Source organism: Papio anubis, chromosome 1 (genome assembly GCF_008728515.1).
Source record: "Papio anubis isolate 15944 chromosome 1, Panubis1.0, whole genome shotgun sequence".
NCBI classification, from domain to species: domain Eukaryota; kingdom Metazoa; phylum Chordata; class Mammalia; order Primates; family Cercopithecidae; genus Papio; species Papio anubis.
The window spans coordinates 73,596,645-73,618,422 of NC_044976.1; the positions used below are offsets into that span (position 1 = coordinate 73,596,645).

At 36.0% G+C, this 21,778-nt stretch overlaps 1 protein-coding gene across 4 annotated transcripts in view; it reads right to left on the minus strand.

Moving 5' to 3' along the window:
- The window catches only part of SLC44A5 (solute carrier family 44 member 5), a 399,642-nt gene that overhangs the window by 51,990 nt on the left and 325,874 nt on the right, over nucleotides 1-21,778 (minus strand). For all 4 annotated transcript variants that reach the window (XM_003892081.5, XM_031669962.1, XM_009211075.4 and 1 more), the window contains 2 exons: nucleotides 20,177-20,261; nucleotides 1,070-1,154 (listed from right to left, as the gene is read on the minus strand). In XM_003892081.5, coding sequence (XP_003892130.2) covers nucleotides 1,070-1,154; nucleotides 20,177-20,261 — 170 coding nt within the window. The remainder of the gene's footprint in view (nucleotides 1-1,069; nucleotides 1,155-20,176; nucleotides 20,262-21,778) is intronic.

The following is a 21,778-nucleotide window of genomic DNA, read 5'->3' on the forward strand; positions in this document are numbered from 1 at the left end:
TCTTTCTCCTCCCACCCTTCATCTTCTGATAGGCTCCCATGTCTGTTGTTCCCCTCTTTGTGTCCATATGTTCTCATCATTTAGCTCTCACTTATAAGTGAGAATGTGTGGCATTTGGTTTTCTGTTCCTGTTTTAGTTTTCTAAGGATAATGACCTCCAGCTCCATCCATGTCTTTGCAAGGGATGTGACCTTGCTCTTTTTTAATGGCTGCATAGTATTCCATGGTGTATATGTACCACATTTTCTTTATCCAATCTATCATTGATGGGCATTTAGGCTGATTCCATGATTTTGCTATTGTGAATAGTGCTGCAGTGAACACACATGTGCATGCATCTTTTTAGTAGGATGATTTATATTCCCTTGGGTATATACCCAGTAATGGGATTGCTGGGTCAAATGGTATGTCTGTCTTTAGGTCTTTGAGGGATGTGATCACTTATAACCAGTTTGTGTCTGTGGCATATGAGTGGAAATGCAATGTATGAAACTTCTTATCCAAGGCTTTTAAGAGCAGGAGTGTTTTATTCATCTTTACTGTGTCCTTTTCATTGCTGGATGCAGATGATGGGGAGGATTTAAGGAATAGCAGAGCCCCCCTTAAGTGCTTAAACCACCCTTAAGATGGAAGGAGCCTAGAGGAGAGTACCTACTGACCACAAACACCTGCCTTGTACTGTTATATGGTCAAAAAATAAATGTTATTGTGTGAAGTCACTGAAAAACTTGGATTCATTAGTTATAGTAGCTAGCTTTACTTTTCCTAATACAATGTTGATCTTGATAAAAACTCCATTTCTCTGGGCTGCAAATGTTTATAAAAGTAAGTGGTTGGACAAGACAATCATTAAGCTTCCTAAGTGATCCTAAAATGATTAATTTCTGCTTAGTTTTGATTATATATAAACAAATATAAGCTCACACTTATGTCTTCCCATCTTCTAGAAATTCATAATTAACCCCCCGCCCATGCACACACACAGAGAACTCAAATGGAATTTCTGAATTCTTTTATCCAAGAATGTTCAGAATGGCTGACACCACCAGTGAGGCACCTTTTGCCTTACCTGTGTGGTAGGGCACTGTAGGTTTAGCAACACGGAGGGACTGGTACAGCGTAACAGGTTAAAGTAAAACAAAATGGTCTTGTTCCTGTTAAGAAAGAAAACACAATCTTTTTAGTGACCATGGAAATGTTCCACATCATCAGTCCCTGAACACTTTTGATAAATAACCTTTAAAAATTGGCTTCATTATCTATAGACAGCTGAAATATATTCCCCCTCACCCTTAAGTACCTAACTTTTAAAATGTCTTTTTTTCTAATAGTAAAAAGTTGAAATAATCAAACTATCCATCAACAGGAGATTGGTTAAATAGATTTGCATACCCATAAAGTAGAACATTACATTGTCATTGAAAATAATGCTAAAGAACATATCTAATGGATGGTGAAATTTATAATACATCAATTTTAGGAAGCAGGTTACTAAAGAATATTAACATATGATTTGATTTTAATTTATAAAAACAGGTATAACATGAAGAAACAAATTATTACATCTGAATGTTGGGATTATATTGCTTAGTTAATTTTTGTGCTTTTATGGATTTCCCAAAATAAATATACATTACTTTGGTAATCTGAAAAAACATAAATGAATTAAGTGATACTTTCTTTTTGCTGAAAATTATAGCCAGTGCCAGAGTAATGAAGCAGGTTGATATTCATTATCATTAGTTTTGAGTGATATATTATTCTACCATTTAGCAAGCCATGGTTCTCTTTTGAATCTCAATTTTCTCATCAGTAAAATGAAGATAATACTATTCCTACCTACTTCACAGAGGTGTTGGGAGGGCCTAAGATAATGCACGGTGGACTTAAGACAAGTGGTTGCCCAACTTCAGCATGCACAAGTAAAACCTGAAGTGTTTGTTCAAAATTTTGATTCCTGACTCTTTCCCAAACCTCAAGAGTCCAAATATCTAGATATGGGACCCAGGAATTAGTATGTTTTCCCCAAGTTCCCCAGTGGATTCAGATATAGTGTTCTGTAAACCATATCTTAAGAAACACAGCCCTAAATATTCAGGAAAAATGTTTCCTAACTCTTTGTCAACTCCCCAGTAAATTAATGTGACTACATGCATAGCACAAAATGTAATGGGCTGTTGAGCAATACTTTTCCTACCAACTCAAAATCAGTAAGTAGGATCCAAATCTAAGGATAAAGAAAGTCTTCCACAAGAGACTGGGGCTAGGTCTTTTAATCACTTCTACCTGGTTCCTACTCCTCTCTACATAAGCCAATATTGTGGGGAGGGAGGTGGATCAGAGACAGTGGAGTTGGCAGGATACAACCAATGATTGCAGTTAATAGAACTTTCCCTACCATCCCCACTAAGGAGAGGACAAGTTGGTTCTTCCAAATTCCCAGTTATAGAGGGTTCTAAGAGAATCTGTCATAGAGACTGAAGGTGCAGTAAGAGGGGTAGACCAACATCTCATTTTCTAATTGAACACCTCTTATGTGGCAGACCAGCTAGTCAGTCTTCCATGCCCATTTGAGCAGGGAGAAATGAGACCCAAATAGACCACAAGAGAATTGAAAAAAAAGTCAGTGAGGCAGAAAGAGGGCAGCAGTAAAACAGCCCATCATAGTAGGATATGGAATCAATAAATGGGCTTCAGCCTCCCTGGTGGTACCTCACCTGATATTAAGAGACTGTGGAGGTGAATCACCAGGGATGGAGCTGAAAGGGTTTGGAGGAGGGCAAACCAAAGCTGATCACTTACATCAAAGAACTATTCAGTGAGGACTGCCCCAGAAAACGTCCACCTGCACCCCATGAAAGAGCCAGCCCTTGGATGCCTGCCCTAGTGAGTGTTGATGGCTGGTCAGTTATGTCCTAGCCACAGTGACAAAAACAACAGCAAAGCAAGTCCACAGAAACATTCCAGTTCTTTTTTCTTTAGTAAGAAGGGGCAGTAGCTAGGAAAGTAAAACACATCGTCCCTTTTCTTCTTCTACCCCTCACAGCATATTGAATAAGCTAGAACCAAAAAGGAAGAGAGGAGACGGGTAATAGAAGGCCAAGTCCTCTCTCTCACTTCAAGTTCTTTGGCAGAGTCAAACCTGAGCTTGGGGATTGGAAGAAATGAAACTGAAATCTTAAATTGGACTACACTGAACTTTTAACAACAGAAAGTGTCTGAAAACTATGTAATCTGCCCGAAATATCAAAGTGAGAAGGGAGATCTGAAGGAGCACCGTTAAAGGCAATTATATGAGAAAAATAAACCCATTCTAAGTTTGTATTCCACTAAATTCAAATGGCTGAAGAAGCTGGTTATAACTTCATACACAATATGTACAAGGCTACTACTTTGAGATCTCTAAGTGTTAGCTTGGCTATTTCGCCACCCAAAGCAACAACATCATCCACACAGTCTCACAGTGCATGTGATTCAAATTTGTACTTAAGCAAATGAGTAAATTATACATATCATGGATCACTGGGGTCCCTTGGGAGTAGTTAAAACTGTGAATAGTATATTAGTAAGTGCCAAGAGTTCACCATTGGTAAAATTGATTTATAAACTGCAAACTGCTATATAAACTCAAGTTATTCACCAGATTATATTATCCTCAAGGGTAAGGTTTATACCTTATTAATCTTTACATCCCTACGTTGCCAGAACTTAACCTCATACTTGGCCCACTATAGACACTTATCAGATGTTTTAGAATGAATGAGATCAATTCCATAATAAGTTTTTGAAAATATTTATCTCATAGGTTTTCAAGTAAGTCTTAGAATCGTCCTTAGTATTTCAGCACAAATCTACAGTCATTCTACCACAGCCTTTGATATTCTCAAATTTCAGTGGACCACATTTTTTTTTTTTTTGGAGATGGTGTCTCACTCTTGTCCCCCAGGCTAGAGTGCGGTGGCATGATCTCGGCTCACTGCAACCTCCACCTCCAGGGTTCAAGCAATTCTCCTGCCTCAGCCTCCTGAGTAGATGGGATATCTACTCAGCCTCCTGAGTAGATAGCCTACCACCATGCCTGGCTAATTTTTGTCCTTTCAGTAGAGACGTGGTTTTGCCATGTTGGCCAGGCTGGTCTTGAACTCCTGACCTCAGGTGATCTGCCTGCCTCGGCCTCGCAAAGTGCTGGGATTACAGGCATGTGCCACCATGCCCGGCCTGACCTCAGATTTTTTACCTGCAAAGTAGATGATGGTGATTGCAGCTGAGCAATTCTGTGGAAGTAATTGAGGAAGTAACTCATAATTTAACTTAAATTATATTTCTACCAAGAAATAAAATAGAAACAATAGCAAACCACTAGTTCAAGATGATGTACCAGGCACTTAAGCCTATCTCTCTTCTTTCCTGAGACTCATCGGAATAAAATAGTAAAAGTACCAATAAATGAATAAACCTCAACATACAAGCTAAGAATGTGGATGATGTGATTTGCTCACAATTGTATAGGAGAGTTCAGCAATATTTGGAACATGGGATGAATACTGAAGTGTGCTGAACAATGAATGCACCATACAGGGGTTCAGGGAGGGTGGGACAGAATTTGCCTGTTAGAAATCATGAAACATGCTAGACTGAGTTGAGAGTGAGAAATGTAGCCAAAGCAGAGAGATTAATTGAAAGTTTCTATACAGATTTTCAGTGCAAATCAGAACCACTGTCTTTCTCCCAGACCTCTATGCTTAGAATTCCAGCTTCCAGAAAATAGCTGATAAGCTAAAACTAAAATTGCAAAAAAAAAAAAAAAACTCATAATATTTTAAGAAAGTTTATTATTTTTGTGTTGGGCTGTACTGAACGCCATGCTGGGCCACATGGAGCCTGTGAGCCGTGGGCTGCACAAGCTCGTTTTATGGCATTTTGAAAGCCAGTGCCTGACATCCAGCTTCCTACCAATTTATGCTGTAATGGCATATGACAGTCAACACAGTCCTGTCACCCCACATGGTGCAGAGGCCTCTTTGGTAAGATGACCGACTAACACAGCAGCAAAGCAAATCCACCCAAACCACCCAGTCCTTTTTTCTTTAGTAATGGATAATTATGTAGCATCAGGCATATATTAGGAATCAAAATATAAAAGAGAAAAACTAAACAAAGAAAAATTAAATTATTAAAACAATTAAGGGCACAGGAGGGAACTTTAAAACTTCTAACATATTTAGAGAAATTTAAGCAGATTATTCATAAAATGAAAATGTGATGTTATTTTAAAAGAATAATTGGAGAACAAGAAGGGCTTATAAAGATTAAAATAGAATTGCCAAAATAAAAAAAAAATCAAAAGAAGAGCTGGAAAAAATTAAGAAATTCTAAAATACAGAACAAAAAGTCAGAGATAAAAAATAAAAGGAAAAAAAGAAGAGGCACTGAGACTAATCCAGGAGATCTAAGGTATGACCAACAGTTCCAGAAAGACAACTGGAAAAATGGAAGGGATAAAAATCACAAAGAAATAACAAAAGAAAATTGTCCAGAGCTGATGAGAGTCATAGTTCTTCAGGATTAAGGGACTTACTAAGGACTCAAAGAAAGAATTAAAAAGGCCTCTATCAAATTGTGAGGTTTCAGACCACTAAGAATAAAGAAATGATTTTAAGTACTCTCTAAAAGGAAAAAACTTATCATGATATATGTGAATTACACTGGCATTAGACATGTTGGATGCCAAAAATAATGGAGCAATGTCTTCACATTTCTGAAGGGAATTGTTTTTCAAGCTACACTTCTACAGCTATACCATCAATCAAATATAAAAAGAGAAAAGAAAAGACGAAGAGACAAAAAAGACTCAGGAACTCAGCAAGTTTACTTCTTATGCTTTCTTTTCTTAGGAATGTAACTGAGAATATTCTCCATGAAAACAGGAGGGTCAACAGAAAGAGAGGCAGCCTTGGGATATAGGAAACAATAAATTCACATACTTATACTAAAAATTATTATTTGTATGAAATTAAGTTAACCGGGCATTCTGTACTTTTGTTTCACAAAGCTGATAACTCTAGAAAAAGACAATTTAACAAGGTAGAGAAGCCCCAGAATTAAAGCTATGCAATAGGCCTACAATTTACCAGGTCCTGAGTAAAGGAAAAGGACAGCAGCTCTGCAAGGTAGATCTTCAGAGAAAAGGGGGGGCCTCTGAAAAACAGTATGATTGAGACGGCAGAAAAACACATTATCCTGATGAAGACTATCCAAGAAAAACCTTGTGGGCAAAGAAAAAATTATGCTAGGAAGTCACTATGTTGAAGCAAACTGAAATGTGAGATGATCCTACACTGCTAATGAAGTGTGAGATTTGGCTTTGATATCAAGGACATAGTACAAATAAGACAGCAATGGCCTGACAGTGACTACGGTTTGCATAGTTATGACAAAGCAAAAGTTTTTAAAATCATTTTCAAATTCTGGAACCAACCTACCAATAGAACATGCCAGATTCTGTTGAAGTTCCAGAACTGAACATAAATGGTGACAAATTTGATCATGTAAAATGGTATTTGCAGAAAATGTATTTCCAGAAAGTAAAAGGTGAAAGGGAAAAGGTGGACGGAAGGGTAGGGGGGATAATATCCCCTTACATAAAGATGAGCTGAGACACTGACGAAAGTTAGTAGAACAAGAAGTAGAGGTATTGCATACTATTTAAAGTCATAAAAGTAACCACAAGGAAATCTAAAAGTAGTAATTTAACTACCAAACATGGGTGAAAAGGATCAGTAAAAAGGATAATGTATATGAGTTGGAAATCTTCATTTCCCTTAGCAGTCTGTCAGTGGATATTATCTAAACTTAACAAGCACGAAATAAAATAAGCTTATTATTTAAAGTTCTGTAAAAACAAACTGCCAGAAGAACTAAAACCAGAGAGAGAAGAGATTGTCCCAGCAAAAGGAAAGTGTGGGTGAGGAGTCCTAGGATGAGAGACGATTGCTTTTATTATAAACTCTTCATTACTATTTTGTTTGTTTTCACATGCATATATTATTTTGATTCAAATTTTAAACATTAAACCAAATTGTGTGTGGACACTAGTAGTAAGTTCAATCAAAGAGATTTGTAAGACGCCCTTGCCATTTTGTCAGAGGTCAGTGGATTGAAAACTAAGTTGTTATTGCTTCACATGGCTGCTGAATTGAATGCAAGGCTTAAATGGGAGGCACTTCAAAATGGCTGACGAGAGGCATATAGTATCCACCTTCACTACAAAGAAGAACCAAAATAACAAGTATATAATCACACTTTGAATAGATCACCTAAGCGAGAATGCTAGAATTCAACAGTAAAGTGACAGGAAAGACCTAAGGCATAGAAGGAGAGTGAAGAGAGAAGGCATGCTCAGCCAGGATCAGCTGGGAACCTAGAGAGGCTTTCCAATGCAGGAAAACGGTGAGAGACCCCTAGCGGTCCACATTCCAAACACAAACTACTGCAATTCTAGCCATGGGCGAGCCCCTTGACCCACTCAGGCCCTGAGACTGACATAGAAAATTGCCTGGAGACTGCATAATAGTATTGCTCCAAAGAGAAACTTCTACTGGGTCTTGCACCCCTCCCTGAGGTCTAAGAAGAAATAGCAAGGCGGCTGGCAAGATGGCCCAATAGGTACAGCTCTGGTCTGCAGCTCCCAGTGAGATCGAGATTGACGCATTGACAAATGGGATATAATTAAACTAAAGAACTTTTGCACAGCAAAAGAAGCTATCATCAGAGTGAACAGGCAACCTACAGAATGGGAGAACATTTTTGCAATCTACCCATCTGACAAAGGGCTAATATCCAGAATCTACAAAGAACTTAAATACATTTACAAGAAGAAAACAACCCTATCAAAAAGTGGGCAAAGGATATGAACAGACACTTCTCAAAAGAATAAATTTATGCAGCCAACAAACATATGGAAAAAAGCTCATCATCACTTGTCATTAGAGAAATGCAAATCAAAACCACAATGAGATACCATCTCACACCAGTTAGAATGATGGTCATTAAAAAGTCAGGAAGCAACAGATGCTGGAGAGGATGTGGAGAAATAGGAACACTTTTACACTGTTGGTAGGAGTGTAAATTAGTTCAACCATTGTGGAAGGTAGTGTGGCGATTCCTCAAGGATCTAGAACTAGAAATACCGTTTGACCCAGCAATCCGATTACTAGGTATAAACCCAAAGGATTAGAAATCATTCTACTATAAAGACACATGTATATGTATGTTTATTGCAGCACTGTTCACGATAGCAAAGACTTGGAACCCACTCAAATGCCCATCAATGGCAGGCTGGATAAAGAAAATGTGTCACATATATACCATGGAATACTATGCAGCCATAAAACAGGATGAGTTCATGTCCTTTGTATGGACATGGATGAAGCTGGAAACCATCATTCTCAGTAAACTGCAACAAGAACAGAAAAACAAACACTGCGTGCTCTCACTCATAAATGGAAGTTGAACAATGAGCACACATGGACACAGGGAGAGGAACATCACACACCAAGGCCTGTTGGGCAGTGGGAGGTTAGGGGAGGGATAGCCTTAGGAGAAATACCTAGTGTAGATGACAGGTTGATGGGCACAGCAAACCATCATGGCACGTGTACACCTAGTAACAAACCTGCATGTTCTGCACATGTACCCCAGAACTTAAAGTATCAAAAAAAAAAAAAAAAAAAAAAAAAAAAAAAAAAGGAATAGCAAGGCACCATTTTCAGAGCCTGGAACCTACCATACTGCATCCTGTCCTAGGGCTCAACAACTCTTGTATCTCCACATTCCTGGAGTCCCCACTGACATCCCCTACCTGCAGCCATGTGCTGCTGCTGGCTGCTCTCACCAAGGCCAATGTGCAAGCCATTGGCATAGATCCCAATGCGCCCAGTGGCAGGGCCACCACACATCTACAAGTTCCCTGAGAAAGATTATTCTGTTTGCAGCTGCCACCCAAGGCCAACTTGTGTGATCATTAAAAATTAAAATCATATCAAGTTTCTTCTTAGACCACAACAGCATAAAATTAGAAATCAGTAATGAGAAGTGCTTGGGAAACTATAAATACATAGAAATTAAATAACATGCTTCTGAATGACTGTTAGGTCAAGAAAGAAATTAGGAGGAAATTTTTAAAATGTTTGAAACAAATGAAAATTAAAACACAATGTACCAAAACTGATGGAATAGAGCAAAAGCAGTGCTAACAGGAAAATTTATGGCAATAAACACCTACATCATAAAAGCAGGAAGACAATCTAACAGTCTAACAATGCACCTCAAGGAACTAGAAAAGCAAGAACAAACCAACCCAAAATTAGTAGAAGTAAATAAATAAAAATGAGAGGAGAACAAAATAGAGACTAAAAAACAATGGAAACAATTAATGAAACAAAATTTTTATTGAAAAAAATAAAATTGATAAACTACTAGCTAGGCTAACCAAGAAAAAGAGAGAAGATCCAAATAAATAAAATCAGAAATAAAAGAAGAGACATTACAACTGATACCACAGAAATGAAAAATGCTATCAGAGACTGTTATGAAAAAACTGTACACAAACAAACTAGAAAAATGGATAAATTCATGGACACATACAACCTACCAAGGTTGAATCAAGAAATAGAAAAACCAAACAGACCAATAACAAGTAATGAGATTGGATCAACTATACAAATTTTCCAACCAAAGAAAAGTTCAGGACCAGATGGTTTCACTGCTGAATTCTACCAAACTTACAGAGAAGAATGAAAACCACTTCTCTTCAAACTATTCCAGAAAACTAGAGAGGAGAGAATTCTTTTTAAGTCATTCTATGAGGCCAGCATTACTCTGATACCAAAGTCAGGCAAAGACATAAAAACAAACAAACAAACACACTACAGGGCAATATCCCTGATAAACATAGATGCAAAAATTCTCAACAGAATACTAGCAAACTGAAAGCTTATGTGACTGGGGCAGGGGCTGGGGAGTGAAGAGAAGCTGATTAATGGGTTAATGGTTAACGGGTACAAACATACAATTAGATAGAAGGAATACATTTTAATGTTCCATAGCATGGAAAGATGACTATAGGTAGCAACAATGTATTGTATATTTCAAAGTAGCTAGGAGACAGGACTTGAAATGTTCTTAACACATGGAAATGATAAATACTTGGGTGACGAATACACCAAATACCCTGACTTGAACATTACACATTTTATGCATGTAACAAAATATCACACGAACCCCATAGAAAGGTAAAAATATTACATATCAATTTTAAAAAATCTTAAATAGAAGAGCATTGTCCCCTTAATCTTTTGTTTTCTTATCTTAACCTCATGGGGTCACGTATTTCAGTCTTGGTAATGGGGCTGCATCAATGTTCAAAGTAATTTTAGCACGTTTACAAGCTGAAGTTTTTGTAGTAGCCAGTAGGTGGCATCAAAAATCAATCAAGTTCTTGCTTTTTTTTTGTGGAAATCTCAAAGAAAAGGTCTGTACCTAAGTGTCATGAACAACTTTCCCAGAGCTCAAGAGGCAGAGAAAGTTACACACAACAACAAAGCACTCCGTTTTCCTTTGAAGTCGCTGTTTCATCTCTTTTGACACTTAAAAAACCACTGGTGTTTCTCCTAGAGTCTTTTTGGTTAGATGAAGCACAAAAGGCCAAAAGCTACATCTCAAATATCACACCACCTCTAAACATGGACTTTGGGCTCAGTTATTAAGGAATGTCTTCCAGAGCTGGGAATCAAAGGATTGCTTAAACACATCATGACAATTGTTAAAGTCTAACAAGTAAGTTACCCTATTTTAGAGCTGCCTAAATTTCTTACACATCCTAACATAGATGCATTTCATTTTGGCATAGAAATACACACACACACACACACACACACACACACACACACACTTATTTGTGGTGTTTTAGAACATGTAATGATACTTTTACGAGCTATGCTATGTTTAAGATTTTTAGGCCTGGGTTAAACAAGTAAAATGGAAAGCCAAGTTCACTGCAACTGTGTGTAGCCTAAACAGCACAAGATTTAGGGTTAGAATGTGCTACCTTTGCTATTTAATAGACAGTTGAAGCTTAACAAGTATTTTAACCTTTCTGAATTTTAGTTTTCTAAATTTCCAAATGATAGTAATAATAGTCAGACTCACTTAGTGTTGTTGAGGACCTGATCAGATCTTTAAGCTGACCTCCACTTTGGGAGCAAATCATTCTTATCTGTGTTATCCCTTTTTTCTCATTCATTTAACAGTGAATTTACTGAGCACATATTGTAATGCCAGACAATGCTGTAGGTTCTGAAGATACTACAGTGAAAAAGGCAGAGAATGGCCCTGATCTCAAAGAACTTTGGGCCCAGCCCGGGAAGATAAACAAAGCTAACCAATTAATAACAAGGATAAATTCAGGCAGTGATAAGTATCTAAGACAGTAAATCAAGATCTTGTGCCAGAGACTAGGAAAAGGAAGGGTGAAGGTGAGTGTGGCTGCTTCAGATGAGATTGCCAGCACTATACTTTAGACTTAAGATAGCACACTGCACCGAACACAATAGATTGAATCCATAGCTTTCTTGACTTTGTCTCTGAAGACCAAGAGACTCTTGAAGAAGAAATCTGTGTCTTATTTGCTCTAGTATATTGCATAGTGACTGGTCCATTGGAGGACCTCAACAATATGAAAATGCTTTATAAATAGAAGGCCAATGCATGCTTCTCCTATGTGACTGTTCTCTCATTTAATTTTTGCTTCATTACCAGGAAATTAAGATTGAGATAGGTTGTGTTCCATGCCCATGGATCAATGCTGTAAGGAGGTAAAGTTGGAATTTGACTCCAGGGTACATATTCTTTTGAGAGAATGTTCTTTTTTTTTTTTTAAATTTTAAAGGGGCTTTAATTAGGAAGACAATCTATTGTCTCAGCATATTTATTTCTCTTTTAAATGCTTTAATTTTGGAAAATTGGAGGAATACAAAAGTAATACACATTTTGGGTAGAAACTTGCAATGCATATAAACATACAAGAAAATAAAAATACTCATAATTATCTGTCATGATTCTATGATATCTGCCATTATTTTTATTTTTACTTTTTCAAACTCAGACAAGGTCTGGCTCTGTTGTCCAGGCTGGAGTGCAGTGGTGCAATCTCAGCTCACTGCAACCTCCATCTCCTGAGCTCAAGCCATCCTCCCATCTCAGCCTCCTGAGTAGCTGGGACTACAGGCACTCCATCATCCTCAGCTAATTCTTTTTAAATTTTAATTTTAATTTTTTTTTGGTAGAGACAGGCTTTCACCATGTTTCCCAGGCCGGTCTTGAACTTCTGGGCTCAAGTGATTGGTTCGCCTCAGCTTCCCAAAGTGCTAGGATTACAGGCATGAGCCACCCTAGCTGGCCTAATTTTTAAATGAAAAAACGCTTAATATTTTTCTGCATACATGCTTATTGTGAACCATTGAAACAGCTCAAGAAGGTAAAAGGAAGCAGCAAGAATGTTCTTTTAAAAATGTAAAATGGATTGGGTCACTCTTGCTGAACACCTTTCTATGTCCTTCTCTGCACTGATAAATAATCCAAATAGTTTATCAGAGTCCATAGGACACAGAAAATATGACTTCCACCTGTTTCTCAGACATCTGCTCACTCCACCACTCTCTTTATTGGCTATATTTCGGCCTCCTGGCTTCCTTCTAGTCCTAGTCCTGGAGTATCAAAAGGTCACTCATGCCTCAGGACGTTTGCACTTATTGCCTCTGGTTTTGAGTGCCCTTCCCAGGGTTTTTGAAAGGCTGGTGTCTTCCTGGTCTTCACATCGTAGTTCAGAAGTCACCTCCTCATGAAAGTGCTTCCCTAACCCCATAACCACAAGGTAACTACCTCCCATTGCACACCAATCATTCTCCATTAGGCCATCCGCTTTGTTTTTTTTCTTCATAACATTGATCACTATTTGAAACTATCTTGTTATTTACATTTTTATTGAGAATCTCCCTTTAACTTAAATGTAGGCTTCATGAGCACAGGTAGCTTGTTCATTGTTTTTACTATAACCTCAGCCTTTAGAAAACTGTCTAGGATATAATAGGGGCTCAGAAATATGAGAATAAAAATAAAAATATAATCTCATAATTGAAAATAATTACTGTAAGCATATGTATATCCACTCAGACTTTTTTCTTGCATATGTTTTCATATATGTGAATATAAAGTACAAAAGTGTACAAATATACCCACAAAATGAAATTATACTACACATGCCATTTTAATAACTTGATTTCTTGAGTTAACAATATACCATGGGCACATTTCCTTGCCAATAAATATATCTCTACCCAATAATTAATGATTACATGGTATTTTATAATTGACTATACCATAATTCATTTAATCAATCTCCTATTGAGAGACATTTAGGTTGTTTCATTTTATTATTATTATTATTACATAGTGCCAGTAACATTAGGAAATCTATGCAAATTTCCACTAGATGAGTTTCTAGGACGAAAACTGCTGAATCAAAAAGAACATATATGTTCAGTAAATATTTTATAAAATCTGTTAAATATCATATTACACTAGTGCCAGTAGAAAATGAGGCGATTTTTTCTTCTCACTCTGGCCAACACCAGAAATTTTAATCTTTTTATCAAGCTATAAGACAAAAGTAATATTTTAATTAATTTGCATCTCTTTTTTTAACTGTAGTTGAATTATATTTTTATCATTATTGGCCATTATATGATTTCCTGTTTATGACTTTTACCTACTTTTACATTGGATGATCATTTTTTTCTTTTTGATTTTGAAGAATAGCTCATATAAAAAAGGTGTTGATACATTTGGTCAGATACATGTGTTGAAGACATTTGTTTTTCCTAGATTTCCATTTATCTTTTAACTTTGTTTCCAATGAGTTAAGGTGTATTTATGTGTTGGAATTCTTCAAAATTTCTGTTTTCTGGTTTTGGTGTTATGTTTAGAAAAGGTTTCTTAACCCCATAATCTATAAATATACCCTTGCATTTTCTTCTGTTACTTTTATATTTTTATATTTTATATGCAAAAATCATCAATGCTTTAGTATTTATTTTGGTATAAGATATGAGATAAATATCCAATTTTATTTTATTTTTATGAATACTATTTCAGTTAATTCAATACCATTTATTTAATAATTCATCTTTCTGCTACTGACTTGAAATCCATCTTTATCATATTCAAAATTTATATTTTTAACAGGATTTATTTCTTTCTGGCTTTATGATAGTTACACAGTTATAATAATATTGCTATTATGATGTAGTTACTCCAATATTTTCCCTTGATACCATTTGATATGGTTTGGCTGTATCCCCACCTAAATGTCACTTGAATTATAGCTACTATGATTCCCATATGTTGTGGGAGGGAACCGGTGGGAGATAGTTGAATCATGCGGTTGGCTTCCCCCATGCAGTTCTCCTGTTATTGAATAAGTCTCACGAGATCTGATGGTTCCATAAGCGGAATCATTTGGTTCTCATTCTCACTTGTCTGCAGCATGTAAGACATGCCTTTTGCCTTCTGCCATGATTGTGAGGCCTCCCCAACCACGTGGAACTGTAAGTCCATTAAGCCCCCTTTTCTTTATATATTACCCAGTCTCAGGTATGCCTTTATCAGCAGTGTGAAAATGGACTAATACACCATTTTGTACAATAAAACTTATGCTTAAAAATTTGTAATATTGACTGGAATCTTACATTTTTGTAAATATTTTACTTACTACTGAAAGTCCAAATATAATTTAGAGCAATTTATTAAAATTTTAAATTAATACACATTTATCATAAGAATTAGAACAATCCTGACACTTAAAAATGTACATTAGAGCATGTTACAGGATTCAGAAACAAATACACAAATTTATTATTTAGGTTTTTTTTTTTAGAAATTAGAGAGGAAATGGGTATATTATTCAACAAGCTATTCTGAAATAATTAACTCAGAAATTTGGGAAGTTTGATTTCCACTTCAGTCTATATACAAAAATAAATTTCTAGGAGATTAGAAATTTAAATATAAGAAAGAAGTCATCCAAATACTAGAGAAATATTGGAGAATGCTATTTTCATGGGGAGGAGGGCAATGATAACTCAGACCCCAGAAACTGTAAGGGAAAATCAATAGAATCAGTTGTTGAACATTTGAACATGATTTTCAATGACTCCATTATATTTCATTAAATTGATGGGCCATAATTTACTATCATTCACATGTTGTTGAATATCTGTGTAGTTTCCAATATATTCTTATTTTGAATAATACTTTAATGAACATGTGTGTGTTGAGCGAAGATTTTCTTTGAAAGATCATTATGTACTGAAATCTGTGCTGTCACATTTTTGTTTGACATAAGTGGGTCACTGGCTTAGGTCTGGAAAACTTATTGTTACAAATGCCCTTTTAAAAATAAACTGTCATAAAGAACTAGAGATTTAGAGATTTGTATGGTTTCTTTTACCACTTGGTGCTCTCTTTGTCCTTCATAGTGTGAAGGTTGCAAAGGTTTTGTGGGCAATGTCTACAATTTTCTGAGTTACTGAAGTTAAAATAAGAATTACCTCCCCGGATCAAAATTTAGCCCAGTAGTCTCTAACAGGCATGAGGAATCAACTAGTCCCCTACACATTTACCCTGACATGATTAGGAATTTGTCCCTCTCCTTAAATTTCTGGGTTTTCTTGATTGTGATAATTCTATTACATGAATTTTGTTAACCATTTTCTAGATCTGTTTTTTCATTTTGTATTTGCATTTAAAAATTATTTTTTAAAATGTCAATAGTTTTTTGGGTACAGATGGATTTGGTTCCATGGATGAATTCTTTGGTGGTGAATTCTGAGATTTTAGTGCACCCATCACTTGAGTAGTATACACTGTACTCAATATGTTTTCTTTTATCTCTCACCTCCTCATAGTCTCCCCACCCTTGAGTCCCCTAAGTCCATTATATCACTCTGCATGTTTTTGTGTGTGTGTGTGTGTGTGTGTCCTTATAGCTTAACTCTCAGTTATAAGTAAGAACATACAGTAATTGGCTTTCTACTCCTGAGTTACTCCACTTAGAAAAATGGCTTCCAGCTCCATTCAAGTTGCTGCAAAAGGCATTATTTTATTCCTTTTTATGGCTGAGTAGTATTCCATGGTGTATATATACAAGATTTTCTTTATCCACTTGTTGGTTTATGGGCACTTATTTTGGTTCCATATCCTTGCAACTGTGAACTGTGCTGCTGTAAACATGTGTGTGCATGTGTCTTTTTTACATAATGACTTCTTTTCCTGTGGGTAGATATCCAGTAATGGGATTGCTGAATCAAATGGTAAATCTAGCTTTAGTTCTTTAAGGAAATTCCATACTGTTTTCCATACTGGTTTTACTAATTTACATTCCCACCAACTATGTAAAAATGTTTCCTTTTCACCACATCCATGCCAACATCTATTGTTTTTTGGCGTTTTAATTATGGCCATTCTTGTAGTAGTAAGGTGGTATCTCATGGTTTTAATTTGCATTTCTCTGATGATTAGTGCATTGAGCATTTTTTCATATGTTTGTTGGCTATTTGTATATTTTCTGTTGAGAAATGTCTATGCATGTCCTTAGCCCACTTCTGATGGGATTGTTTGTATTTTTCTTCCTGATTTGTTTGAGTTCCTTGTAAATTATGGACACTTGTCCTTTGTCAGATGCATAGTTTGCAAATACTTTCTCCTGTTCTTTGGGTTGTCTATTTACTCTGCTTATTTATTTTGCTAAGCAGAAGTTTTTTTTAGGTCCCATTTCTTTATTTTTGTTTTTGTTGTTTTGTTTTTGGGTCTTAGTCATGAATTCTTTGCCTAAATCAATGTCCAGAAGAGTTTTTCCAATATTTTCTTCTAGAAGTTTTAGGGTTTCAGGTCTTAGATTTAAGTTTTTGCTCCATCTTGAGTTGATTTTTGTATTAAGTGAGAGATGAGGATCCAGTTTCATTCTTCTGCATGTGGCTTGCCAGTTTTCCCAGAACCATTTATTGAACAGGATGTCCTTTCCCCAATTTATGTTTTTGTATGCTTTGTCAAAGATCAGTTGGGTGTGAAGTATTTGGCTTTATTTCTGGGTTTTCTATTCTGTTCCATTGGTCTATGTGCCTATTTTTATGCCAGTACCATGCTGTTTTGGTGTCTATGACCTTAAAGGATAGTTTGAAGTCAGGTAATGAGATGTCTCCAGATTTGTTCTTGCATAGTCTTGCTTTGGCTATGTGAGTTCTTTTTTATTCCACATGAATTTTAGGATTGTTTTTTCTAGTTCTGTGAGGAATCATGAATTGCATTGAATTTGTAGATTGCTTTTGGCAGTATGGTCATTTTCACAATATTAATTCTACCCATCCATGAGCATAGGATGTGTTTCCATTTGTTTGTGTCATCTATGATTTCTTTCAGCAGTGTTTTGTAGTTTTCCTTGTAGAGATCTTTCACATCCTTGGTTAAGTGTGTTCCTAGGAATTTTATTTCATTTTATTTTTTGCAGATGTTGTAAAAGGGATTCAGTTCTTGATTGGATTCTCAGCTTGGTCACTGTTGATTGATAGCAATGCTACTAATTTGTGTACATTGATTTTGTAACCCAAGACTTTAGTGAATTCATTTATCAGGTCTAGGAGCCTTTTGGATTAGTCTTTAGAGTATTCTAGCTACACGATCGTATCATCAGCAAACAGTGACAGTTTGACTTCCTCTTTTCCAACTTGCCCTTTATTTCTTTTCTTGTCAGATTGCTCTGACTAGGACTTCCAGGGCTATGTTGAATAGAAGGGTTGCATGTGGACATCCTTGTCTTTTTCCAGTTCTCAGGGGGGGAATGCTTTCAACTTTTCCCTATTTAGTATGATGTTGGCTGTGGGTTTGTCACAGATGCCTTTTATTACTTCGACGTAAGTCCCTTCTATTCCCTTTTGTTGAGGGCTTTCATTAGAAAGCAATGCTAGATTTTATCAAATACTTTTTCTGCATCTATTGAGATGATAATATGATTTTTGTTTTTAATTCTGTTTATGTGATGTATCACATTTATTTACTTGCATATGTTAAACCATCCCTACATCCCTGGTATGAAATTCACTTGATCATGATATATTATCTTATTGATGTCTTGTTGGATTCAGTTACCTAGTATTTTGTTAAGAATGTTTGCATCTATGTTCATTAAGGATATTGGTGTATAGCTTTCATTTTTGTTATGTTCTTTCCTGGTTTTCATATTAGGATGATACTGCCTTCATAGAATGATTTAGGAGTAGCCCCTCTTTTTCTATCTTTTGGAATAGTTTTAGTAGGATCGGTACCAATTCTTTGAATATCTGGTAAAACTCAGGTGTGAATTCATCTGATTTTAGACTTTTTTTGTTGTCAATTAAAAAAATTACTGAGCATCTATTTTTAAAATCTGTATATCTCTTGGAATAATATGCTCCATAGTTACAAGTAGGCAGCATAGACAACATAACTGAAGTGTCCTTAGCTATGTTTTTTTTCTTGTTGTTGTTGGAAGTGAGGGTGTGGCTACTTTGGGCTTTTTTTTTTTTTTAACCATCTAAAGCCAGATTTTATAGAAACTGAATTGGTTTTGAAGAACCAGAAGACCCAGCAGCTACTCCAGGTTTCCACAGAGAAATGAACCAGTGAGAGAAGAGGGAAGTTTTTCTAAAAATGTGAGATTTATGGAGGGTTGCTTGTGTATGTGGTTTATTTTCTTAAGTTAGAAAAATAGACAACGTGCTTTCAGAAATGAAAACTTCTGTTATGGTTACTATTAGAAAGAAATTTGATGGAACATTCTTCCTTGTTTGTTTAAGCTACCCAGTGACGTTACCCGCAGCAGCCAAGTTGCCTGGAAAAGGATGCCAAGCATTGAAGACTTTCTGGGTGTGCCCCTCACTTCGAAAGGTGGAATGATTTATCAGTAGACACTGTGACAAAAATAATCCTAACAACTGGACTGTCAAGATTTGTAGCAGCTACTCACACCTCAATCCTCTTCTTTATTTTTTTTAATTTCATAGATTTTTTTTTATTATACTTTAAGTTCTAGGGTACATGTGCACAATGTGCAAGTTTGTTACATATGTATACATGTGCATGTTGGTGTGCTGCACCCATTAACTCATCATTTACATTAGGTATATCTCCTAATACTATCCCTCCCCTCTCCCCCCACCCCATGATAGGCCCCAGTATGCGATGTTCCCCTTCCTGTGTTGAAGTGTTCTTATTGTTCAGTTCCCACCTATGAGTGAGAATATGCGGTGTTTGGTTTTCTATCCTTGTGATAGTTTGCTCAGAATGATGGTTTCCAGCTGTATCCATGTCGCTACAAGGGACATGAACTCATCCTTTTTTATGGCTGTATACTATTCCATGGTGTATATGTGCCACGTTTTCTTAATCCAGTCTATCATTGATGGACATTTGGGTTGGTTTCAAGTCTTTGCTATTGTAAATAGTGCCACAATAAACATAGGTGGGCATGTGTCTTTATAGCAGCATGATTTATAATCCTTTGGATATATACTTGGTACTGGGATGGCTGGGTCAAATGGTATTTCTAGTTCTAGATCTTGAGGAATCGCCACACTGTCTTCCACAATGATTAAACTAGTTTACAGTCCCATCAACCATGTAAAAGTGTTCCTATTTCTCCACATCCTCTCCAGCACCTATTGTTTCCTTTTTAATGATTGCTGTTCTAACTGGTCACACCTCAATCTTCTAATAGCCCATTTATAAGGCATTTTAAAATATAGCTTCTGATAAAATCATTGGTCCAATCTATTCATTATAACTATATTTTTATAAGTAGAGTCTTCATGCATTCTAATAATATGCTGCATAACACTGACATCTTGTCTTAAGTCATATAAAATAAAACTTCCCAACTGCTTATTGCTATCTGTTAGACAAAGGGGAGGGAAGGCCTCCTTTATGAATTTAAATCTTCTTAAGAAGTCTAGTAGAATTACTGTAAAAGTGATATCTAGGTTCCAGTTTAGACAGTAAAATCACACAAAGCAAAGGTGGCCATACTCACTCATTGGGGGTGCCCTTCTGGCCACAAAAGTGGCCCTGGCTGTCTGTAGGATAGGCTGCTCTTCTGGGGTCCCCATGTACCCAGGCTGCAGGAACAAGAAAGGACAAAAATGCTATCAGCAAAAGCTGGCTAAAGGCAGTTTGCTTTAAGATATTAGAATGCACCACTGCAACACACTAACCTCTCCCCTCAGTCACAGATTATTGATTTTCTTCAAAGAATAATTTCTTAATGAAAAGTAAAATAAAATATGGATGAATCAGTCAGAAAGCACATTGCTCTTATTCTCTCAGGATTCAGCTGGGTTGTAGCCAAAACATGAGGTAATGCACTTAGAAAATGACATTTATTAAAATGTGAATTAGAGGGCACATTATAAAAGCTCACTTGGCTAGAAGTCACTTTTTCTAGGGTTCAAAACTAAATGACTTCATAGCAGACCTAATACATTTACAGTAAATAATATGATGTAATACTTTTGAGTTATGCATAAGTGAAAACCATTAAAAAATTCAAAGGAATGAAACTATAATGCCCAATTCAAATTTCCTAGTTCTTTATGATTTTATGTGACATTATAAAGGCAAACAATAGCAACTGTGGAGGCAATATGTAATAAAGACTTACCCTAAGTTTTATCTGATAGTCTCAGAGCTTAATAGAAGTATCAAGTGATCTCAAACTTCATGAAAACAAAGGACTTGATTTTCTATGAAGACGATGGGCTCAAACACATCACCCTTATTTTTTAAGAATTATAAAATTAATTTGACAGACCATAGGACCACAGAGAGTAACATACATCGGTCAATTAGGAAACGCTTTCTAATTTTAGTCGAATATTTCTAACTTCTCCAGTTTGACTGATAACAGTTCCTAAAAATTCGGAAAATGTGCTCAGGTCATCTAATGCTTGCCTCTGAATATGGAAACATACCTCTTTGTCCTTTGTTTCCTTTAACATTTGCCCGGCTATCTCCTTCCCCACATTTATTGGATTTGACATTTCACGTTATAATTCAATCACTCTTATGTATATGGCCTGTGTGACTTGGGAAGATTTTAAAAAATCAATTCTGAATGAGAATTTTAATATGGAAGAAAAATTTTTCTCAATAATTTTTCTCATTAATCTAAGACTTTCTTTTTAGTATCTAAGCACTCACAAAAGTCCCCTTTGTCTAATTCTTTCTCCAATGTCATAGAGGCCAAATTGGTTTCATCTTCTAATACCGTCTTATTAAATCTGACTCATTCGGGTAGCTCTCAGCTGCCATATCTTCCCGTCTCTATTTCCCAGAATAAAGAAAGTGGACTACAAATAAGGCATTTAAATAACGAACTGTTCAATATATGATGCCTCCAGACCATATATTATTACATTCTGCTTCTATATCTTAGTTTGTCATGTTTTGGCTAAATCTAAGAAAGATATTTATTTTACCTATTTTTTCAGTAATATGTTTTTAAAGCTTTATTCTAAAATGTCTTTTTCTTTTTTTCTATACAATTATTAATTCAGAAATGAGCACCCAAAGCATTTGGATTGCTATATTTTCCCTGAGTGAGTCACTTAATTATTTTGAGTTTTGACTTTCTAAT